This window comes from Camellia sinensis, chromosome 8, assembly GCF_055761805.1.
Source record: "Camellia sinensis isolate YWXY chromosome 8, ASM5576180v1, whole genome shotgun sequence".
Classification (NCBI taxonomy): Eukaryota; Viridiplantae; Streptophyta; class Magnoliopsida; order Ericales; family Theaceae; genus Camellia; species Camellia sinensis.
This window is the reverse complement of record NC_138968.1, coordinates 177210947-177226702: the sequence shown is the minus strand read 5'-3', so window position 1 is coordinate 177226702 and position 15756 is coordinate 177210947. Positions and strand designations below refer to the sequence as shown.

General features: G+C 36.8%; 2 protein-coding genes across 2 annotated transcripts; one reads left to right on the top strand and one right to left on the bottom strand.

Moving 5' to 3' along the window:
* Positions 1 to 559: 559 nt before the first annotated feature.
* LOC114279228 (sodium/calcium exchanger NCL) lies at positions 560 to 10032 on the top strand. Its single transcript, XM_082884196.1, has 7 exons — positions 560 to 1072; positions 3174 to 3359; positions 3887 to 4068; positions 8584 to 8729; positions 8810 to 9110; positions 9187 to 9489; positions 9595 to 10032. Exons 1-7 carry the CDS (start codon positions 700 to 702, stop codon positions 9841 to 9843), a joined length of 1740 nt encoding a protein of 579 aa, XP_082740322.1. The 5' UTR covers positions 560 to 699; the 3' UTR covers positions 9844 to 10032.
* A 1567-nt stretch (positions 10033 to 11599) lies between these two features.
* Positions 11600 to 15354, bottom strand: LOC114279251 (uncharacterized). The gene is made up of 5 exons (XM_028221479.2): positions 13903 to 15354; positions 13398 to 13520; positions 12691 to 12863; positions 12390 to 12597; positions 11600 to 11964 (listed from the first exon to the last, which is right to left on the bottom strand). Exons 1-5 carry the CDS (start codon positions 14521 to 14523, stop codon positions 11791 to 11793), a joined length of 1299 nt encoding a protein of 432 aa, XP_028077280.1. The 5' UTR covers positions 14524 to 15354; the 3' UTR covers positions 11600 to 11790.
* Between the last annotated feature and the right edge of the window lie 402 nt (positions 15355 to 15756).

Here is a 15756-nt window from a genome sequence, read left to right as displayed (position 1 = left end):
TATCATAAATTATACTTATATCCTCCCAAACAACTTTATTTTTGGATTAAAACAGAGGGAAAATAAATAAATAAATAAAGAAGAACAAGAAGATTACTCGTTCACTATCCACCCAGCAATTATTTTGATATATTTCGCTAAATTGCAATTTCCTTTAAAAACATATTCACTCTATTTGGTTTTTATTTTCAGAATTCACTTATAAAAAAAATTTATTTATTTATTTTTCATTTTTTTTTTGTTTTCAGTAAATTTTTTTAATATTTTATTTAATTTTTAAATTTTTTAGACATAACTAACATAAATACATTTAAAAAATATAATATTTATAAAAAAAAAATTACTAAATACCAAAAAAAAAAATAAAAACAAAAATTTAATACATTTATCGTATTTTTGTATATTTATTAATTTTTAAAAATATTTTTTAAAAATATTCTTATATTTAAATACATCTAAATAAAGTGTATCTTAAAAAATTATTTAAAATTTTAAAAATATTTACTAAAAATAAAAATTATTTTTTTAAAATTAAATTCAAAAAATTAAAAACCAACCCACTGATTGAAATTTGAATCGCCTCTCCAGCACCACTCACTCTCAAGTGTGTTGGTGATTGATTCAACACACTTTCTCCAGAGTCGACAAGTCTCAGGCATACAATTCACATTCGGGTGATACACAAAGCGAACTTCAATCATGGCTAACAACACCCCACCCCTCGCCTTCCTCCTCTCCACCATCTTCCTCCTACTCCTTTCCGGCGTCTCCTCCGGCCGACTCATCTCCGACGGCATCCACGACGGCTCTCTTGCTCCGCCGCTCCTACTCCGCCTAAACAACCCCTTCCGATCATCCGACACCTGCGACCAGACCTATGACTTCTTGCCCTGTACCACCACCGTATTAGGCAACCTCTTCCTCATCATCGTCTACGGCTATCTCATGTTCTTCGCCGCCATGAATCTCTCCAATGGCAGCGAGCTCTTGCTTGCGATCCTGGGCCCTGGTATCGTCGGCGGCCTCTTACTTCCCATTCTCGGCGCTCTTCCTGATGCCATGCTCATTCTCGGTATATGATTTTTCATTTCGATCTCGATTTTGATCTCGATTTACTTTACTTTACTTGCTTCTGTTTGGCTGCCTGGAAAAAGATCTAAAAAGGAATGGAAGATTCGAAGAATTTACGTCCCATTTTTGCTAGTAATTCATTTTTTTTATTATTTCGTTTAATTGACGGCGTAAATGAGTATGAGGTTGTTAGTTTCCTTTCATTTAAGCTTGATCAGATAGAACACTCCAATCCAATCCTTAATTTTTTTTGAAATTTTTTTTTCCACAATCTTTTTAAAAAAAATTCCAACTTATTCGAAACATTGTATTAACCATTTTTGATAAAAGAAAACGATAAGTTGAGTGAAAATATGATTGTTGAAAATTTGGTGAAGTGAAGGATTTGGTTTTTGTTTTTCTTGATTCACTCTCTAATTTACTTCTATCTTTGGGGGAGAAAAAAAGATTGGAGTTCACTCTTTTAGCTATTTATTCATCAAATTTGAATTTCCTGAAAGAATTGGTGAAGCATTTGAGATGCTCTGATGCTGTGTTTGGTTGGAGATTTAGGAAGGGATTTGAAAAGGAAAAGAGAAAGGTTCTGGCTTCCCTCCCGTCCAATATCAGATTGGAAGGTACTGTTGGGCCCTTGGGGGTACACCACGGGTCCTGTTTCGATAATCTGAACCGTTGAATGTGTAGAACTTGTCGAGTATTATATGTCTGTAAAAAATCATATTGATCAGATATCGATAATTATGTGATTAAATCAGTTTTGTATAAAAAAAATAGACGAAGAAAAAGTAAACAGTTGACAGAAATCTGTTCCGATGAAATAGCTATCAATATCTTATCAACGTGATTTTTTACAGGCATATAGTACTCAGTGTGTTTTACACATTGACCGGTTCGGATTATCAAAATAGGGACCCGTGGTGGGCCCCCACGGGCCCAATAGTATCCTCTAGAGGGAAGCCATTTTCAAATAGAAAAAGTGTGTGAAATTATGTGAAATGTAGGTATATTTTATTCACATTAAACCTACTTTTTTTCTTTCTTTTTCCCTTTTCATTTTCAAATCCCTTCCCAAATCCCTAATCAAACGCAGTGTAAGAGACTATAAATTGGTAAATTTAAAATTTCATCTTTAGTAGTTTTCTCATAAATCAAAGATATCATTTGTTCTTTTGCTTTTATGTTCCATTTTGCTGGTGAAAGATCCTGTTCTGAGATGTTAAGCTTGGAATGGTGGGTGGGGTTGAATTGAACTTGATTAGAGTATTTTTACCACCAGCTGTTAACTTGAGTGAAACTAATTTGCTTATGATGGATGAGAGGAAGCTAAGCATTAGAATGTAAGAGATGGTTTCAATTAGGCAAGAAAGATGGTTCTCGTGAAATTTAAATTAGTTATGTGGCAGGGGAAAACTTTTGAAGGGCAAATGCCGGTGTGGAGGATATAGTTTAGGGTGGAGGAGAGTAGATGATGATTATGTTAGATACACAGCTGGTACCATTTTTTTTACAAAATTCTTTAATGTATTTTTATATTGAGCCTTATTTTATCCTATGGTATAAACCAGAAGATGGGGTTGTCAAGCATGAATGTATGATTGTGTATTCTGTTTCCCTTGGTATGCTAGAGGAGTAATTGATATTAATCTAAGAGTATCCAAAGAGGAACCCTTCTAGAGTATGAAGTTTGTGTGTGTTTCATGAATGGTTTATCAATGTCTAGCATGTCTTCAACATAAGAATAATGAAGAAAGAAGTGTCTATTGTGCATATACTCGTCATGTGTAGTCTTTCCTTGTGCTGATTGTTGTCTGGAGTGACCAGTTGATTATGCTACTCATTACTTAAATAGTTTCTTTCTTTCTTTCTCTTTCTCTTTTTCTTTTTTTTTATTATTTATTATTTATTATTTTTGTTTGTGTTGTTGTTGCTGTTGTTGTCTTTCTCAGTTTAAATTTTGTCCACTAAAATTTCATGTTTTTGATAAGGTCTGCTTGAAATTTTTTTTTTTTAAATTGATTTTGTAGAGCCAATATACATCATATGCATAATGATTGATCTCTGTATTGCTTCTATTGTAATCTTTTTTTTTTTTTTTTTTACAGTATCTGGACTCTCTGGAACTACAGAAACTGCTCAAAGTCAGGTCTCAGTTGGAATGGGTTTACTTGCTGGGTCTACAGTCATGCTCCTTACAGTAATATGGGGAACTTGCGTAGTTGTTGGCAAGTGTGACCTCCAGGATTCAATTGCAAAAGATGGAGAAGATACAAAGGGATTTAGCTTAACTGGTATGTTCCTGGGCTATCTTATCATCTTTTCCTATGAACAAAAATTATGTAGTGCATGAAGCAAAACTATTATAAACTTGGTATTTTCGACACTGAAGTGATATTCTCTCTCTCTCTCTCTCTCTCTCTCTCTCTCTCTCTCTCTCTCTCGGTGGTGAAGAACACTTGGGTGATGTTGGCATATGCCTAACTGAAGTTATGGCTCATTGATACACAAATTATGAATTTTTTGATGTCATGCTTGTAGTTTTTTTCTTCTTTATCCCGATCTCATTCAGGTTTTTACTCCCAAAAAAAGGGGTGATGGTTGGATGCATATTCATAGTACTTGATTTGTTATGGTACCTTGATTTTAGTATGAAAGATGGTGGTCAGATACATGTTTAGACATCCTACAACCCATTGATTTGTTCATTTTCTTGGACTGTTGCCATCTCAGGAAGAAAATGTTTAGGCAAGTTTAAGAATTGTTTGATTAATGATTGTAGTGGATTACATAATCCAAAAGCTACCCTCCATTTTTGCAGGATCTGGTGTAAGCACTGACATTTGGACTAGCTACGCTGCAATGATCATGGCTGTATCTGTAATCCCATTTCTTGTTGTCCAAATACCACAACTTATGAATTCGACTTCAGCAAAACGCTTAGCAGTCTTGATTGCACTTGTTGTCTCTTTCTCACTTCTGATTTCATATTGTGTTTATCAGGTAAATGTATTTTCTATTGGGCAATTATCTGCCATATGCATTATGCTCAAAATTTTTGTTCAATCCTATTTCTTTTGTCATTAGTTAATTGTAGCTATATATTGATACAAAAAGTTAGGTTACTTCTGTTCAACTAAACTTTAAAAGTCTCAAAAATGTGCATATTGCAAGTATGGTGTACCTAGATCCCAAGTTGATACCTTTTCTATCCTAGATGACAAATCCTTGCCCTACAACCTTCATCCTATAAATTGTCATTTTACAAAACTTTTGTCTTTCTTTCCCCATGGAATTTTCTTCTACTATGTTGAAAATTTAATCACTGTGAAGTTATCTAGTAATAATCTATTACCATGGGAAAACCAAGTTGTTCCAGCTGCTAAAGCCTCAAATGTAATGGGACATCTTGCTATGAGAGAGACATTGAAACTGCTAAGCCTTTTGAATGATCATATTTCTGGACTAGTTGATGTTCAGTTTGGTGTGAGCTTAAATTATAAAATAAAAGGCAATATCCCATCCAGTCAAGAGGGTCAGGACTCGGGACCATCAATGCTGTTACTAATGGTGAAAAATGTCTTACAACAAACATGGACAAAAAGGAAAGTGGAATTATCTTCATGTTTATGCTTGACTTCTTGTAACGAAAGGGAAATTCAATTTGGGAAGAGTGGACAAAAGATAAAATAGACAGAAACTTCAATACTTAGCAATGCCAACTCCTTTGGACAGGCTGTATGAATACTCCTGACATCCTCCATCAGATAGATCAAGACAACAGCTAAATTGACCATAAAGAGCCTCTCTGAACTTCTCACTCCGTGTTCCTTTTGGCTTTTCTTTTGCCCATATGACACCTTTAGTTTGGATCAAAGCACCCTTTCATTGTTTATTCACTTTCATAGTCAAACATGACCATATTTTAGACTTTCCATATTTTATCAAAGGTTTTGAATACCAAATATAAGGCATAAATTCATTTGCAATGTGGTGTTGCTAAACTTTCCATTTTTTTCAAGAAACTGTAATGTACTAAAGCATCAGATTTGGCTTGTCCCTTGTCTTGATTGGGAAGCAAACCCTTGTTAACTGAGTCTTCGAAAGTATATATATACCATTTGGCTTTTTAATGTTCCTCCCATTCTCTTCATGGAAATTTTGTTACCAATTGCCATATTATATGTTAGAGTATATAATATATTAGTATCTAGTGAGCCTCCCTTTCGGTGCTAGTGCTTCACTTTCCATCATGAGCTCAAACATGTATTGTCTGTAACCTTCTCCTATATAAAGGAGCCACTGAACAATTACATTACATCAAATTAATATCAATTGAATACATACAATTTTTTTTCTTTGTATTTCTCTCTTTATACATTGAATTCTAATATGATATCAGAGCTAGGTTAAGAACCTAGTCATTCTGCTTCACCGGCGGGTGGCACCCTTGCCTTGGCCGCCCGCCGGACCTTTACACATACCTTCACTCCGCTGCCACAAATTATTCTTCTCGATCTTGATCTTCTTGTTGTTGCTGCTGCAGTAGTTTCTAACAAATTCCATGGCAGAACTTCACTTTCAAGATCAAAGCATCACCACCATCATCCATTTGAATACATGATCTTGCCAAATGTACCTTAACCTGTGGGACCCTAGCTTCCAGACCCACCTCTACCAAACACTCCGACGCAGAGGATTCCCTCCTCACACTCACAATCTCAGCACCAGAGAGGCTTGATGACAAGCCGGTGGAGCTAAGATCGTCACCTCCTCCGTCGCTCACAGCAAGTGTTGCCATAGCCGATCTACCAAGGTTCGAACACCCCGCGAAAGCCGACTAGGGTCGCCGCCATTATTAGCCCACGCAATCGCCGGCAACGACGATGCCTTGAGCGAGATCCTCCTTCGCACCCCCGTGAAGTCTCTGGTTTTGTTGCTGCATGTTGGCAATGACATTGAGGACTGAGTTGACATTGTCAGGCGCTGCTGCCATGGCTAGACATGTGATGCTTCCTGCTGTGCTGTGGATCAAGTAGTTGTCTGGTGGTAGCGTCACGTTCATACCTGTGAACATAGCGTCACGTTCACCGTTGCGTTTACACCAACCAAGCACCACCACCTCACTTCCTCAAACAACAGCATGCTCCCAATCCTAATCAATACACTGATTTCACCGACAACCTCTGCGTCCCCAGTGATGTTATAGCTGAGCTAGAATGGTTCTCGGACTTCGTCGACGACTCGTTGTGGTTCACGAACAACTTCCTCGACGAATCGTTCGCCGGAACTGTAAATCTGAGTCCTGAAACCTCATTTCAATCAAGCCCTGTATATGTCATCATGGTCTCCACTTCTTTTTCCTCTTCTCTTCTCCGATGCTCAGATTCTCCAACCCATACTTTTTCTTTTTCATTCTTTCCACACACTCATGTTCCCCACTCAACTTTCTTTTCCTTTTTTTTTTTTATATTTATTTTACTCCATCTTTTGAAAAGAAAACAAAACACAAATTGGTTTGCACACCCATCATCTTACTTTTCCATTAGTGGTAGGACCCGCCCAAACAAATTTGAATCTCACATTTCCTTTTTATTTTTTATTACTTTAACATTCACACACTTCTCTTCAACTTTATTCACACACTTCTCTTCAACTTTATTTTCTTTTATACTTTATTTTCTCACACTACCTCTCTATTTTTAGCCTTCCATCCGGAGAACATGGGTATGAGTAAAAAAAAAAAAAACTGCACACCAAACTCATTTTATTCATGTCGGGGCTCACCCCGATCCACATTTTACACCACAACCAAAAAAAAAAAAAACCAACACCAACAACAACAAAGACCACCATCACAACAACAAAGGATTTTTCTTTTCCCTTCTCTACTTTGTCGCTGGTCTATTCTTCTTGCCTCCGTCCTGGGCGACCCTTGACGGTGCTGCCTCCGTGTTTCCCACGCCGCCGAGCACGTTGCCTCCCCGCTACTCCTCAAACGCCACATATGGCGGCCCTTCAAATCGGAACATAACGGTGGCCTTCCGTTTCAGCTCCTTGTTTTCCGCCTTCAGCACATATATCTCTGCTCGCGTATACGCTGGAGCATAGCCAGTTGAGCATTTAACTGCTGCACCTCATTTGTTCTACTCTGAAGTCGGTACGGCAAGTTTGTGACCGCAATCATGGTCTCCACACATGACTTCAATGTATAATGATTGGCCTCAATATCTGATTGCGCTGCCATTATTTGCTCAACTGACAACATCGGAAAGTTCAATGGCACAAAACCAGGGGAGCTTGGTCCAGGGGCGTTTGGTTGAGGTTCAAGGGCAACCGCGCCGGTTATCTCTCTTGTGGATTCGTTGAGGTCCGGAAAGAGAGTGAGCGGACTACGGGAAGAAGAGGCCATGTTCTGGGTTGCTGAGTGTTTCAGAGAAGCAGCGATTTCAGACTGGTAATGTCAGAAAGGGTTGGTTGCAGAGTGTTTCAGAACGAAGATGTTCAAAGGTTTCAGACTAGTTTGGTTTGCACAGCCTCCGCCTCGGTTTATATAGACAATGATGAAGAGGACGACACGACGCTCTGTCGGTCACGTGCATCGCCGCATGTCTGGTGCGACTTTTGATGGCTCGTTGCTCGACGATTTCTGTTAGGCACGACTTTTGATAAATTAGGCGTGCCTTTTGAGGGCGTGACTTTTGAGGGCTTGATATATATATATTTGGGCAGCCTATGTACACAATCATACAGTGCATTCTACATCGGTCCGGCATGACCCCGTAAACTGTCCAGACATTGATTCCGGTTAGCTTTTACATCGGTCCGGCATGACCTCGTAAACTGTCCCGACATTGATTCCGGTTAGCTTATACATCAGTCCGGCATAACCTCGTAAACTGTCCCGACATTGATTCTAGTTAGCTTCTACATTGGTCCGGCATGACCTCGTAAACTGTCCTGCTACAATGGTCCGACACGACCATACAGTGTCTTCACCAACGGTCCGACACGACCATACAGTGTCTACTATCCTCTTTTATTTATGTATTAGTTTATTTTCACGTTTTGTTCCTTTCCAAACTCAAGTTGGTTTGTACCTATCCTCCTTGAGTTTGAGGGGGGATGTTAGAGTATATAATATATTAGTAGATAGTAAGCCTCCCTTTCGGTGCTAGTGCTTCACTTTCCATCATGAGCTCAAACATGTATTGTCTGAAACCTTCTCCTATATAAAGGAGCCACTGAACAATTACATTACATCAAATTAATATCAATTGAATACATACAATTTATTCTTTCTGTATTTCTCTTTTTATACATTGAATTCTAATATTATATAACCTGGCACCTGCACTTCGAATGTTATTATGGTATGAGGAACCCTTATTCATCATGTTGAATAGTAGGTTCTCTTCCTGCTCGTAGTTGGCTGGTTAAAGTTTGTCTTGGTTTTCCAGATTTGAATTGTCAGACTGTTTTCTCTATTGATGCTTAACTTTCCTTCTTTGAATCCAGGTTTTTCAGCCCTGGATCCAACGGAGAAAACTTGCTTATGCAAAGCATAAGCACATAATATCAGGAATTTTAAGACATCTAAAGAAGAGTGCACTAGGAAGGCTCCTCGCGGATGATGGCACACCTAATAAAGAAGTTATTGATAAGTTAGTTTTCTTTATACTTCCCTTGGCGGGTTTTGATTGCAGACTTTCATGTTTTCTGACTCTTCAATGGATTTTGACAGGCTATTTAAGAAAATTGATGTGAGTGGTGACGGACAAATTTCAGCTACTGAAATGAGAGCTTTGATCATAGGAATCCAGTTTAATGATTTTAACGTGGATGTGGATGATGCTGTGGACAAAGTGATGAATGATTTTGATACGTCACTTGATTCTAAAAATGTTCCATCAGTTGAGTCTAAAATTGATCAGTTGGAGTTCTTCGTTGGAATCTCAAAATGGCTTAATGAAGCGAAGTGCACTGGGGCTTCTTCTGTTCAGGCCGGTCCTCACACAATAAATTATCTGGATAACTTTCACCAGGTATGTTGTGCCATTGTTGAATTTCTCTAGCACCCAACATTGCTAGGATCACAATTTCATGGTTATGCATTTACAGCAAACAAAGAAAGAACACGATGTTTTGGGGGATCATAGTGATGAAATAGTCGAGGGTGTTGAAAATCCAAAGTGGACCACTTTCAAAGCAGTGTTGTTGCTGCTTCTGGGAACCGTCATTGCAGCTGCATTTGCTGATCCATTGGTAGACGCTGTTGATAATTTCTCCGATGCGACAAGCATTCCATCTTTCTTCATCTCATTTATTGCGCTGCCTTTGGCTACCAACTCCAGTGAGTCAGTAACAGCAATTATCTTTTCTAGCAGAAAAAGGCAGAGATCTGCCTCGTTGACTTTCTCTGAGGTCTGTTTCCTCCTTGGATTTGTAGTCCATCAAGTATAAATTTGATATTTGTATCGGGAACAATCTTTTGCAACTTACTGATCTCTATAAGTTTCTTTGTTGCAGTTATATGGGGCTGCAACCATGAACAATCTCCTTTGCTTATCTGTCTTCTTAGCACTGGTTTACATCAGGGGATTGACATGGGACTTCTCAGCTGAAGTACTGGTTATCCTTATAGTTTGCATCATGATGGGTGTGTTTGGCAGCTTCCGCACTACATTCCCTCTTTGGACATCTTTCGTGGCTTTCCTCCTCTATCCGTTCTCCCTGGCACTGGTATACGTTCTTGACTATGTTCTTGGGTGGTCATAGATTCGCGGTGACAACTAAATAATTAATCATTATGTGTGCTTCCTTCTTTACTTATCGGATTTGTTTTTTTTGGGTGATGAGTGTTTACATTTGAGTGAATATGCATCCGGATTAGTCATATTTGACTTTGAAAAATCATGGTAATTTTTCTATATATATATATAATATAATTATGATAATGTTGCTTTATATTCTTGTGGATCATATTATTATTCAAGTAGGAGTTCAGCTTATCTAGTTTTCTGTATGTGACTTTTGTGCTGTTATTCCAGATTATTGTACAGAGACAGTGAATTTTCACTCTCTTCTGGAATCTTAAAGGGTTATTTCCTAATTTGGTAGTGAAATTATGCAACCGCTTATGAACCAAACTTGGTTTTCTTAAATGTCAGCAAATTAAGAAATATCCCTTTGAAATTAGATTTTTTTAGGTGTTTTCAGCTCTAGTCGTTCCAAAAAAAAAAAAAATCTGAGTAAAAGCATAAACAAATTAAAACAATAGAAAAGAAACAAATAAAAAGAATCAGTATGAGTTGCACAAAAAAAAAAAAAAAAAGGAGGGGTCTGGTTTTGTTTATTTTTTGATTGGAGGGGTTAGTTGAATATAAAAGTATCTTCCTCACACTAATTAAATGTTTGCTATATTTTAATTTAAAAATTAATTTTTTAATTCGAACATGATTGTCCAAGCCGAAAGCATGCAATACTAATTAAATTATTAAAATTATATTTGTTAACATTTTTTTTTTAATAAAATCATCAACAATATTAAAATAAATAATTTATATGATAAGAGAGAAACATAAAAATTGAGAATGGTTATGCTGCTATTGAATGAATAAAATGTAGACGTCTAAATTATTTTAATATTATTCAACAATTAATATTTAATATTTTTATATAATCATCTATACAATTTAGATCTCGATTGACCGAGTCCTATGTTTGTTCAAACTCACACTAAGGCTTCATTTAGAAAGTAGGTTGATTTTTTAATTTTTTGATTTTTTTAACTATTTTAATTTGGAGTTAAAAAGCCTCGTTTGGAAAGAATTGTTGACTTTTTTAGTTTTTTTGTGAGAGAAAAAATATAATAATTATGAATTAAATATAATATTTTATCTTATTAAAATAAAAAATTTATTTTATTTTTTGTGATTATTTTAGCCAAAAAAAAGTTCAAAAGTCGGTTTCCCAAACGAAGCCTAAATTTAAAAAATATATTACTGAAATCCCAAAAATTGCAGCCCTATCACAAACTAACCAACCAGGGGCATCTTTCCCATCCAAGTGGACCATATCTGTCATCATTCATATGCTAGAATAATAATGAAGGTGAGATTTCCAGACCCCACAAAAACATGACAGACAAATTTATAATCAGATTCCCATAATCCCACATGCAAAAGTTTGTAACCAATCAAAGGTTGTCTGACTCAGTCTATCTACCAACCTAACAAATGAAACAAGAAAAACCCATTCAACCCAACTTCTCAAATTCCCTAACCAAACTTCCCAATGCATCAAAATTGTAACTCCCAAAACAAAACCAAGTCCAAGGCCACATCTCTCTCTATCCACCCTCTCACATGGCCAAAAATTGTTGTATCTTTCATGCTCAACCTTACATTACTCAATATGCAGATTCATATCTACTTTACCCATCAACTCTCAGATGAAAATTTGATCCTAACATGTTTGACAGAAACGACTAACTCGACTCAATCATTAGGCCACATACCTGTTGCCTAAGTCGTACAAAGAAAATCTCATAACTTTTTATTGCCGAAAGCTCAATTTTTTTAAGGCTTAATATATAAAATAAGGCTTCATTTTAATGTTTAATCCGAACTCAAAAAAATCTTGGGCCGTGCTGGCTTTAGCCGTTCTGAGAGGAATACAACTTGGCTTGCCAAAACATCATAGGAAATGGGCTATAAAAACCTTCTATAACTTGAGATTTAGGTCAACATTTTCTCCTACTTCACCACTGCAGCTGCCAACAGTGGTGGTTGCTTGGCTAATTTGTGCCTTTGCCGATGGAAAGAAGCTGTAGAAAGGAGGCTGCTGTTGGGTAGATCCACTAGGCCCTGGCCGGTGAATTGGGTTTCTGACACATCCCTGAAAATTTAGTGCAAGCGAAAACTATTAAATGATACCACTGGAATGAAACCAGGAATCATAAAAATGGATGATTGGCTTTTTATGAAACCAGGAATCATAAAAATGGATAATTGGCTTTTTTTTATGCCGACTTTAAAATTCATTTTGCTCTTAAATCACATATAAAAAACCTATGAAACTTTTCAGAAATGATCTATTAGGAATCTAGTCTCATACCCCATTGGTTTGGATAAAACAAGTTTAAGTAAAACTCCAAATTTCATAAAAATAGTGACAGTGGGTCAGAATCTGTCTGAGTTTGGGAAAAAAAAAGAGATATCTCTCTAATTTTAATTCAAATAGAGCTCATTTTATGTCACAATTCAGTTGACACATAGGACTACATATTGTAAAAATTCCCCAGCAGTTCACAAAAAACTCACTTGAAATGTCAGAGTTTCAAATTCTGGTAATTCTTGGACATGTTGGGTCAGATACACAGAAGGGTGCTTGTACTTTGAACTAGGATGTGGAAGCAGAGCTGTTGTAGGAGGGGCCAATGTGAGAAAATCTCCATTCAAATCCCCATTTTCTTTTGAAACTTTCTTTGGATTCAGCTCAGCCAAGACAGTTGAGCTCCAAGGGCATTCTCTGAAGAGGGTAATAATACAATGTATACATACAAGAATTACAGACTATAACTGCAAAATATAATAATGGTCTAATCATCAAAAGAAACCTGACCTGAAAATTGGGTTGATGGGTTCAACATTAACTGTGCTTCCATTGACACAAGAAACATATTGATCATTGAATCTGGTAATGGGAGGAAAATAAGTAGCAGGAAATTTGCAGGGGAAAGAGGGCCCTGGTGGATTGTCCAGAGAGAAGGGATATGGCCTCTTCATGCCAACCATCTACATTAACATTATAAATAAAGAAATAACTTTACATTAAAATATAGATGAAACAAATTCCACTAAAGAAAAGAAATAAACTGAAATATGTGAGAGCTCCAACATGAGGATAAAAAAATGTATGTGCAATTTAGTTCTCATTGGATGGGAACCTAACTTTTGGCATAATTTGTATAAAGTGATTGTCCTTCAAAATCTCGAGGATAGTAAACGTAGTTTAAACCTCAACATTGGAATAATTTCAGTTATTTTCATTCAAGAGAAAAAATAAAAAGTGAAACATACTGAAAAACCAATATGTAAGAGCCACATCTTCCAATGTCTTCCAGTCTTGGTTTTAATTCAAAAACATGGACTTGCTTTTGATTAGAAAAACCAAATCTACAAAGCTCTGTCCAAGAATACAGAATCTGATCATAAAAAATAAACAGAACCTGTTCAACTGAATCTCAACCAAGTGAAGAAACAAATACCATTAAATCTGAGAGGAGATAAGAAACAAGCTGAGAAAACTAAAAGCAAGTTGAGCAATACCTTCTCCTCCTCTGGCCACATAGGTGGTATGTAATTGTTGCCATAAAAGCTTTGGTTTGAAGGGGGCTCCATCTGATGATAACTCATTACAGATAGTGATGAAGTCTCTGATGAGACATTCACCTACAATTTTCAAACATTCAAATCTTCCTCAAATTCACAACAACAATTACAAGTCAAATTCCAAATCATCAAAACGCATTAACAATACATTGACAATAAATTTTCCCATTTTTTATAGTGTCAATTTAATCCAATTGATAAATCAGAAATTGGACATAAATAAATGACAAAAATGGTCCATTTAAAGGCAGAGTGGACAGTTTCAAATTGGAAGCCAATCTCTCAATCCCTTTGAGGAGAGTGAATAAACTATTTCGCCTCTTGATCTCACTCCAATTTCTAAAAGAGCTTTATTAATTGGACTACAATGACCAAATTAACACGAGGCAAATAACATGAATAACAGTGTAATTTGCTTTGAAAAAAACATGAACTAACTAACCATTGATGAAGAAGGTTGCTGCTGAAATTGCTGTGTCCTTTGCATCACATTTTGGGGAGGACAAATGGGGTTAGATTCATAGGGTAAATTCAAATTTGACATAAATGCAAATCTATGGTGATTCTCTCCTTCAAGATTGCAATCACCATTCCACAACTTAGGCCAATTACCCTCCCCTGGACCCGGAATCGTCGGCCACCCCATCATCTCCCCTCCACTCCCATTTGATGAAGGTTTTGAGAATGGAACAGAATTTGGATGCAGAACATCTATGCTAGGGATTGAAGAGTTGGGTCTAAAAATCGAATTCGGCGAAGCGAGATCAGATGGCGATGGGGGAGGCAAAGGGATCAAAGAGGGTGATGGGTTATGCCTAAAATTGGTAGCACATTGAACTGCTTGTATAGTAGCATCTTTCTTTTGTTGTTCCTCCAATCTGATCTTCTCAAGCTGGGCAACACCTAGTCCTCTTTGTGGGACTTTTTTTTGCTTCAATTTTTTTGAAGATCTACAACTGCTACCACCACCATTACTACCACCACTGCCACCACCACCACCACCTCCGCAGCCACCGCCACTGCTACTGTTGCTACACCTCTGGGTATGTTCTTCTTGAGCCATTCCTGGTCTCTGCTATCTACTTACAGACAATTAATCAAATGGGTTGCGTACAGAAACTGATCATCCAACAAATCAGCATAATTTTGGGATACCCAAAATCTAAAGACAGAAAATATGAGGGTTTTGGTGGGGAAGGAGAAGCCAGAAGCAAAATCTAGAGGGATCAAGAGAACCCAAATCAAGAGGAACCCCCATCGCCATCTGTAGATTACACAAAATCTCGCAGGTCATGGAGTCAAGATCGGCAAGTTATGTGGAAACAAGAGAAGGCCCACCATAATTCAGCAAAGATTGTGTACATACATACATATATATATATATATATATAGAGGGTGATCTGTGAGCATCGGATTTTTCTCAAACCCAGTTGTTTGTTTGTCGGAGAGATGGATCAGATGAATAAAAATACGAAGAAAACAAAACCCATTGCTCAAAATTCAAACTTGAATTCCAAATCTAAAACAACTATTTGAAAACTTTCCTGAATCTAGTTTCTCGCCCAAATCCTCGCTCCACTCCTTCTTTCCTTCCTAGTCCGACTCTCAAGAACTCTCTCTCTCTCTCTCTGAACACACATTAGGCCTTGGTCACCTCCACAACCACAAAGGCCACAGATACAGAGCACTCTCTCTATCTCTATATAAATACTGTGAGTGTGTGTGTGTGTTTTGGAGGACTATCTATAAAATTGAGGAAAGAGGCAGCATTGCCATGGTTGGTCATCTTTGCCTGTTTGTTGGGCATTTAAGGGCATCTCTCTCTCTCTCTCTCTCTCTCTCTCTCTCTCTCTGTGGTTTGTTTTGCAGCTTTTAGGACCCAATTGTGGAGCCCTCTGATGGTTACTGTATTCTGTTGCATGTAATTCTATGGTTTGAGCAATCTTACTCCAAAATATTTAGTAATTAATTTTAAATTATTTTATATATGATTTTTTTTTATTCGGCTCATGATTAAAAATTTAGAAAAAATTTTAGTTGAATAGTAAAAAAATAATTATATTTTTATGGTGTTAATATATATATATATATATATATATATTTTAAAATTATCTTACTTATTTATAATTCTTTAATTTTGTTAAGGAAAAGTTTGAACCATGTTTAGGCTTCGTTTGGGAAGCCATGGTTTGGGCTTTTTTGGCTATTTTAACCACAAAAAATAAAATAAACTATTTTAGCCATAACAAACAAAACATCACATCCAACCCATAATCATTACATTCTTTTCTCACAA

Coding starts and splice junctions, on each gene's coding strand:
- LOC114279251 (XM_028221479.2), bottom strand. CDS start 14,523: ATGGCTCAAGAAGAACATACCCAGAGGTGTAGCAACAGTAGCAGTGGC. Junction 12,864..13,397: donor TGTGGCCAGAGGAGGAGAAG/GTATTGCTCAAC, acceptor ATGTTAATGTAG/ATGGTTGGCATGAAGAGGCC. Junction 11,965..12,389: donor TTGAAACTCTGACATTTCAA/GTGAGTTTTTTG, acceptor CTAAATTTTCAG/GGATGTGTCAGAAACCCAAT.
- LOC114279228 (XM_082884196.1), top strand. CDS start 700: ATGGCTAACAACACCCCACCCCTCGCCTTCCTCCTCTCCACCATCTTC. Junction 1,073..3,173: donor TGATGCCATGCTCATTCTCG/GTATATGATTTT, acceptor TTTTTTTTACAG/TATCTGGACTCTCTGGAACT. Junction 9,111..9,186: donor ATCTGGATAACTTTCACCAG/GTATGTTGTGCC, acceptor ATGCATTTACAG/CAAACAAAGAAAGAACACGA.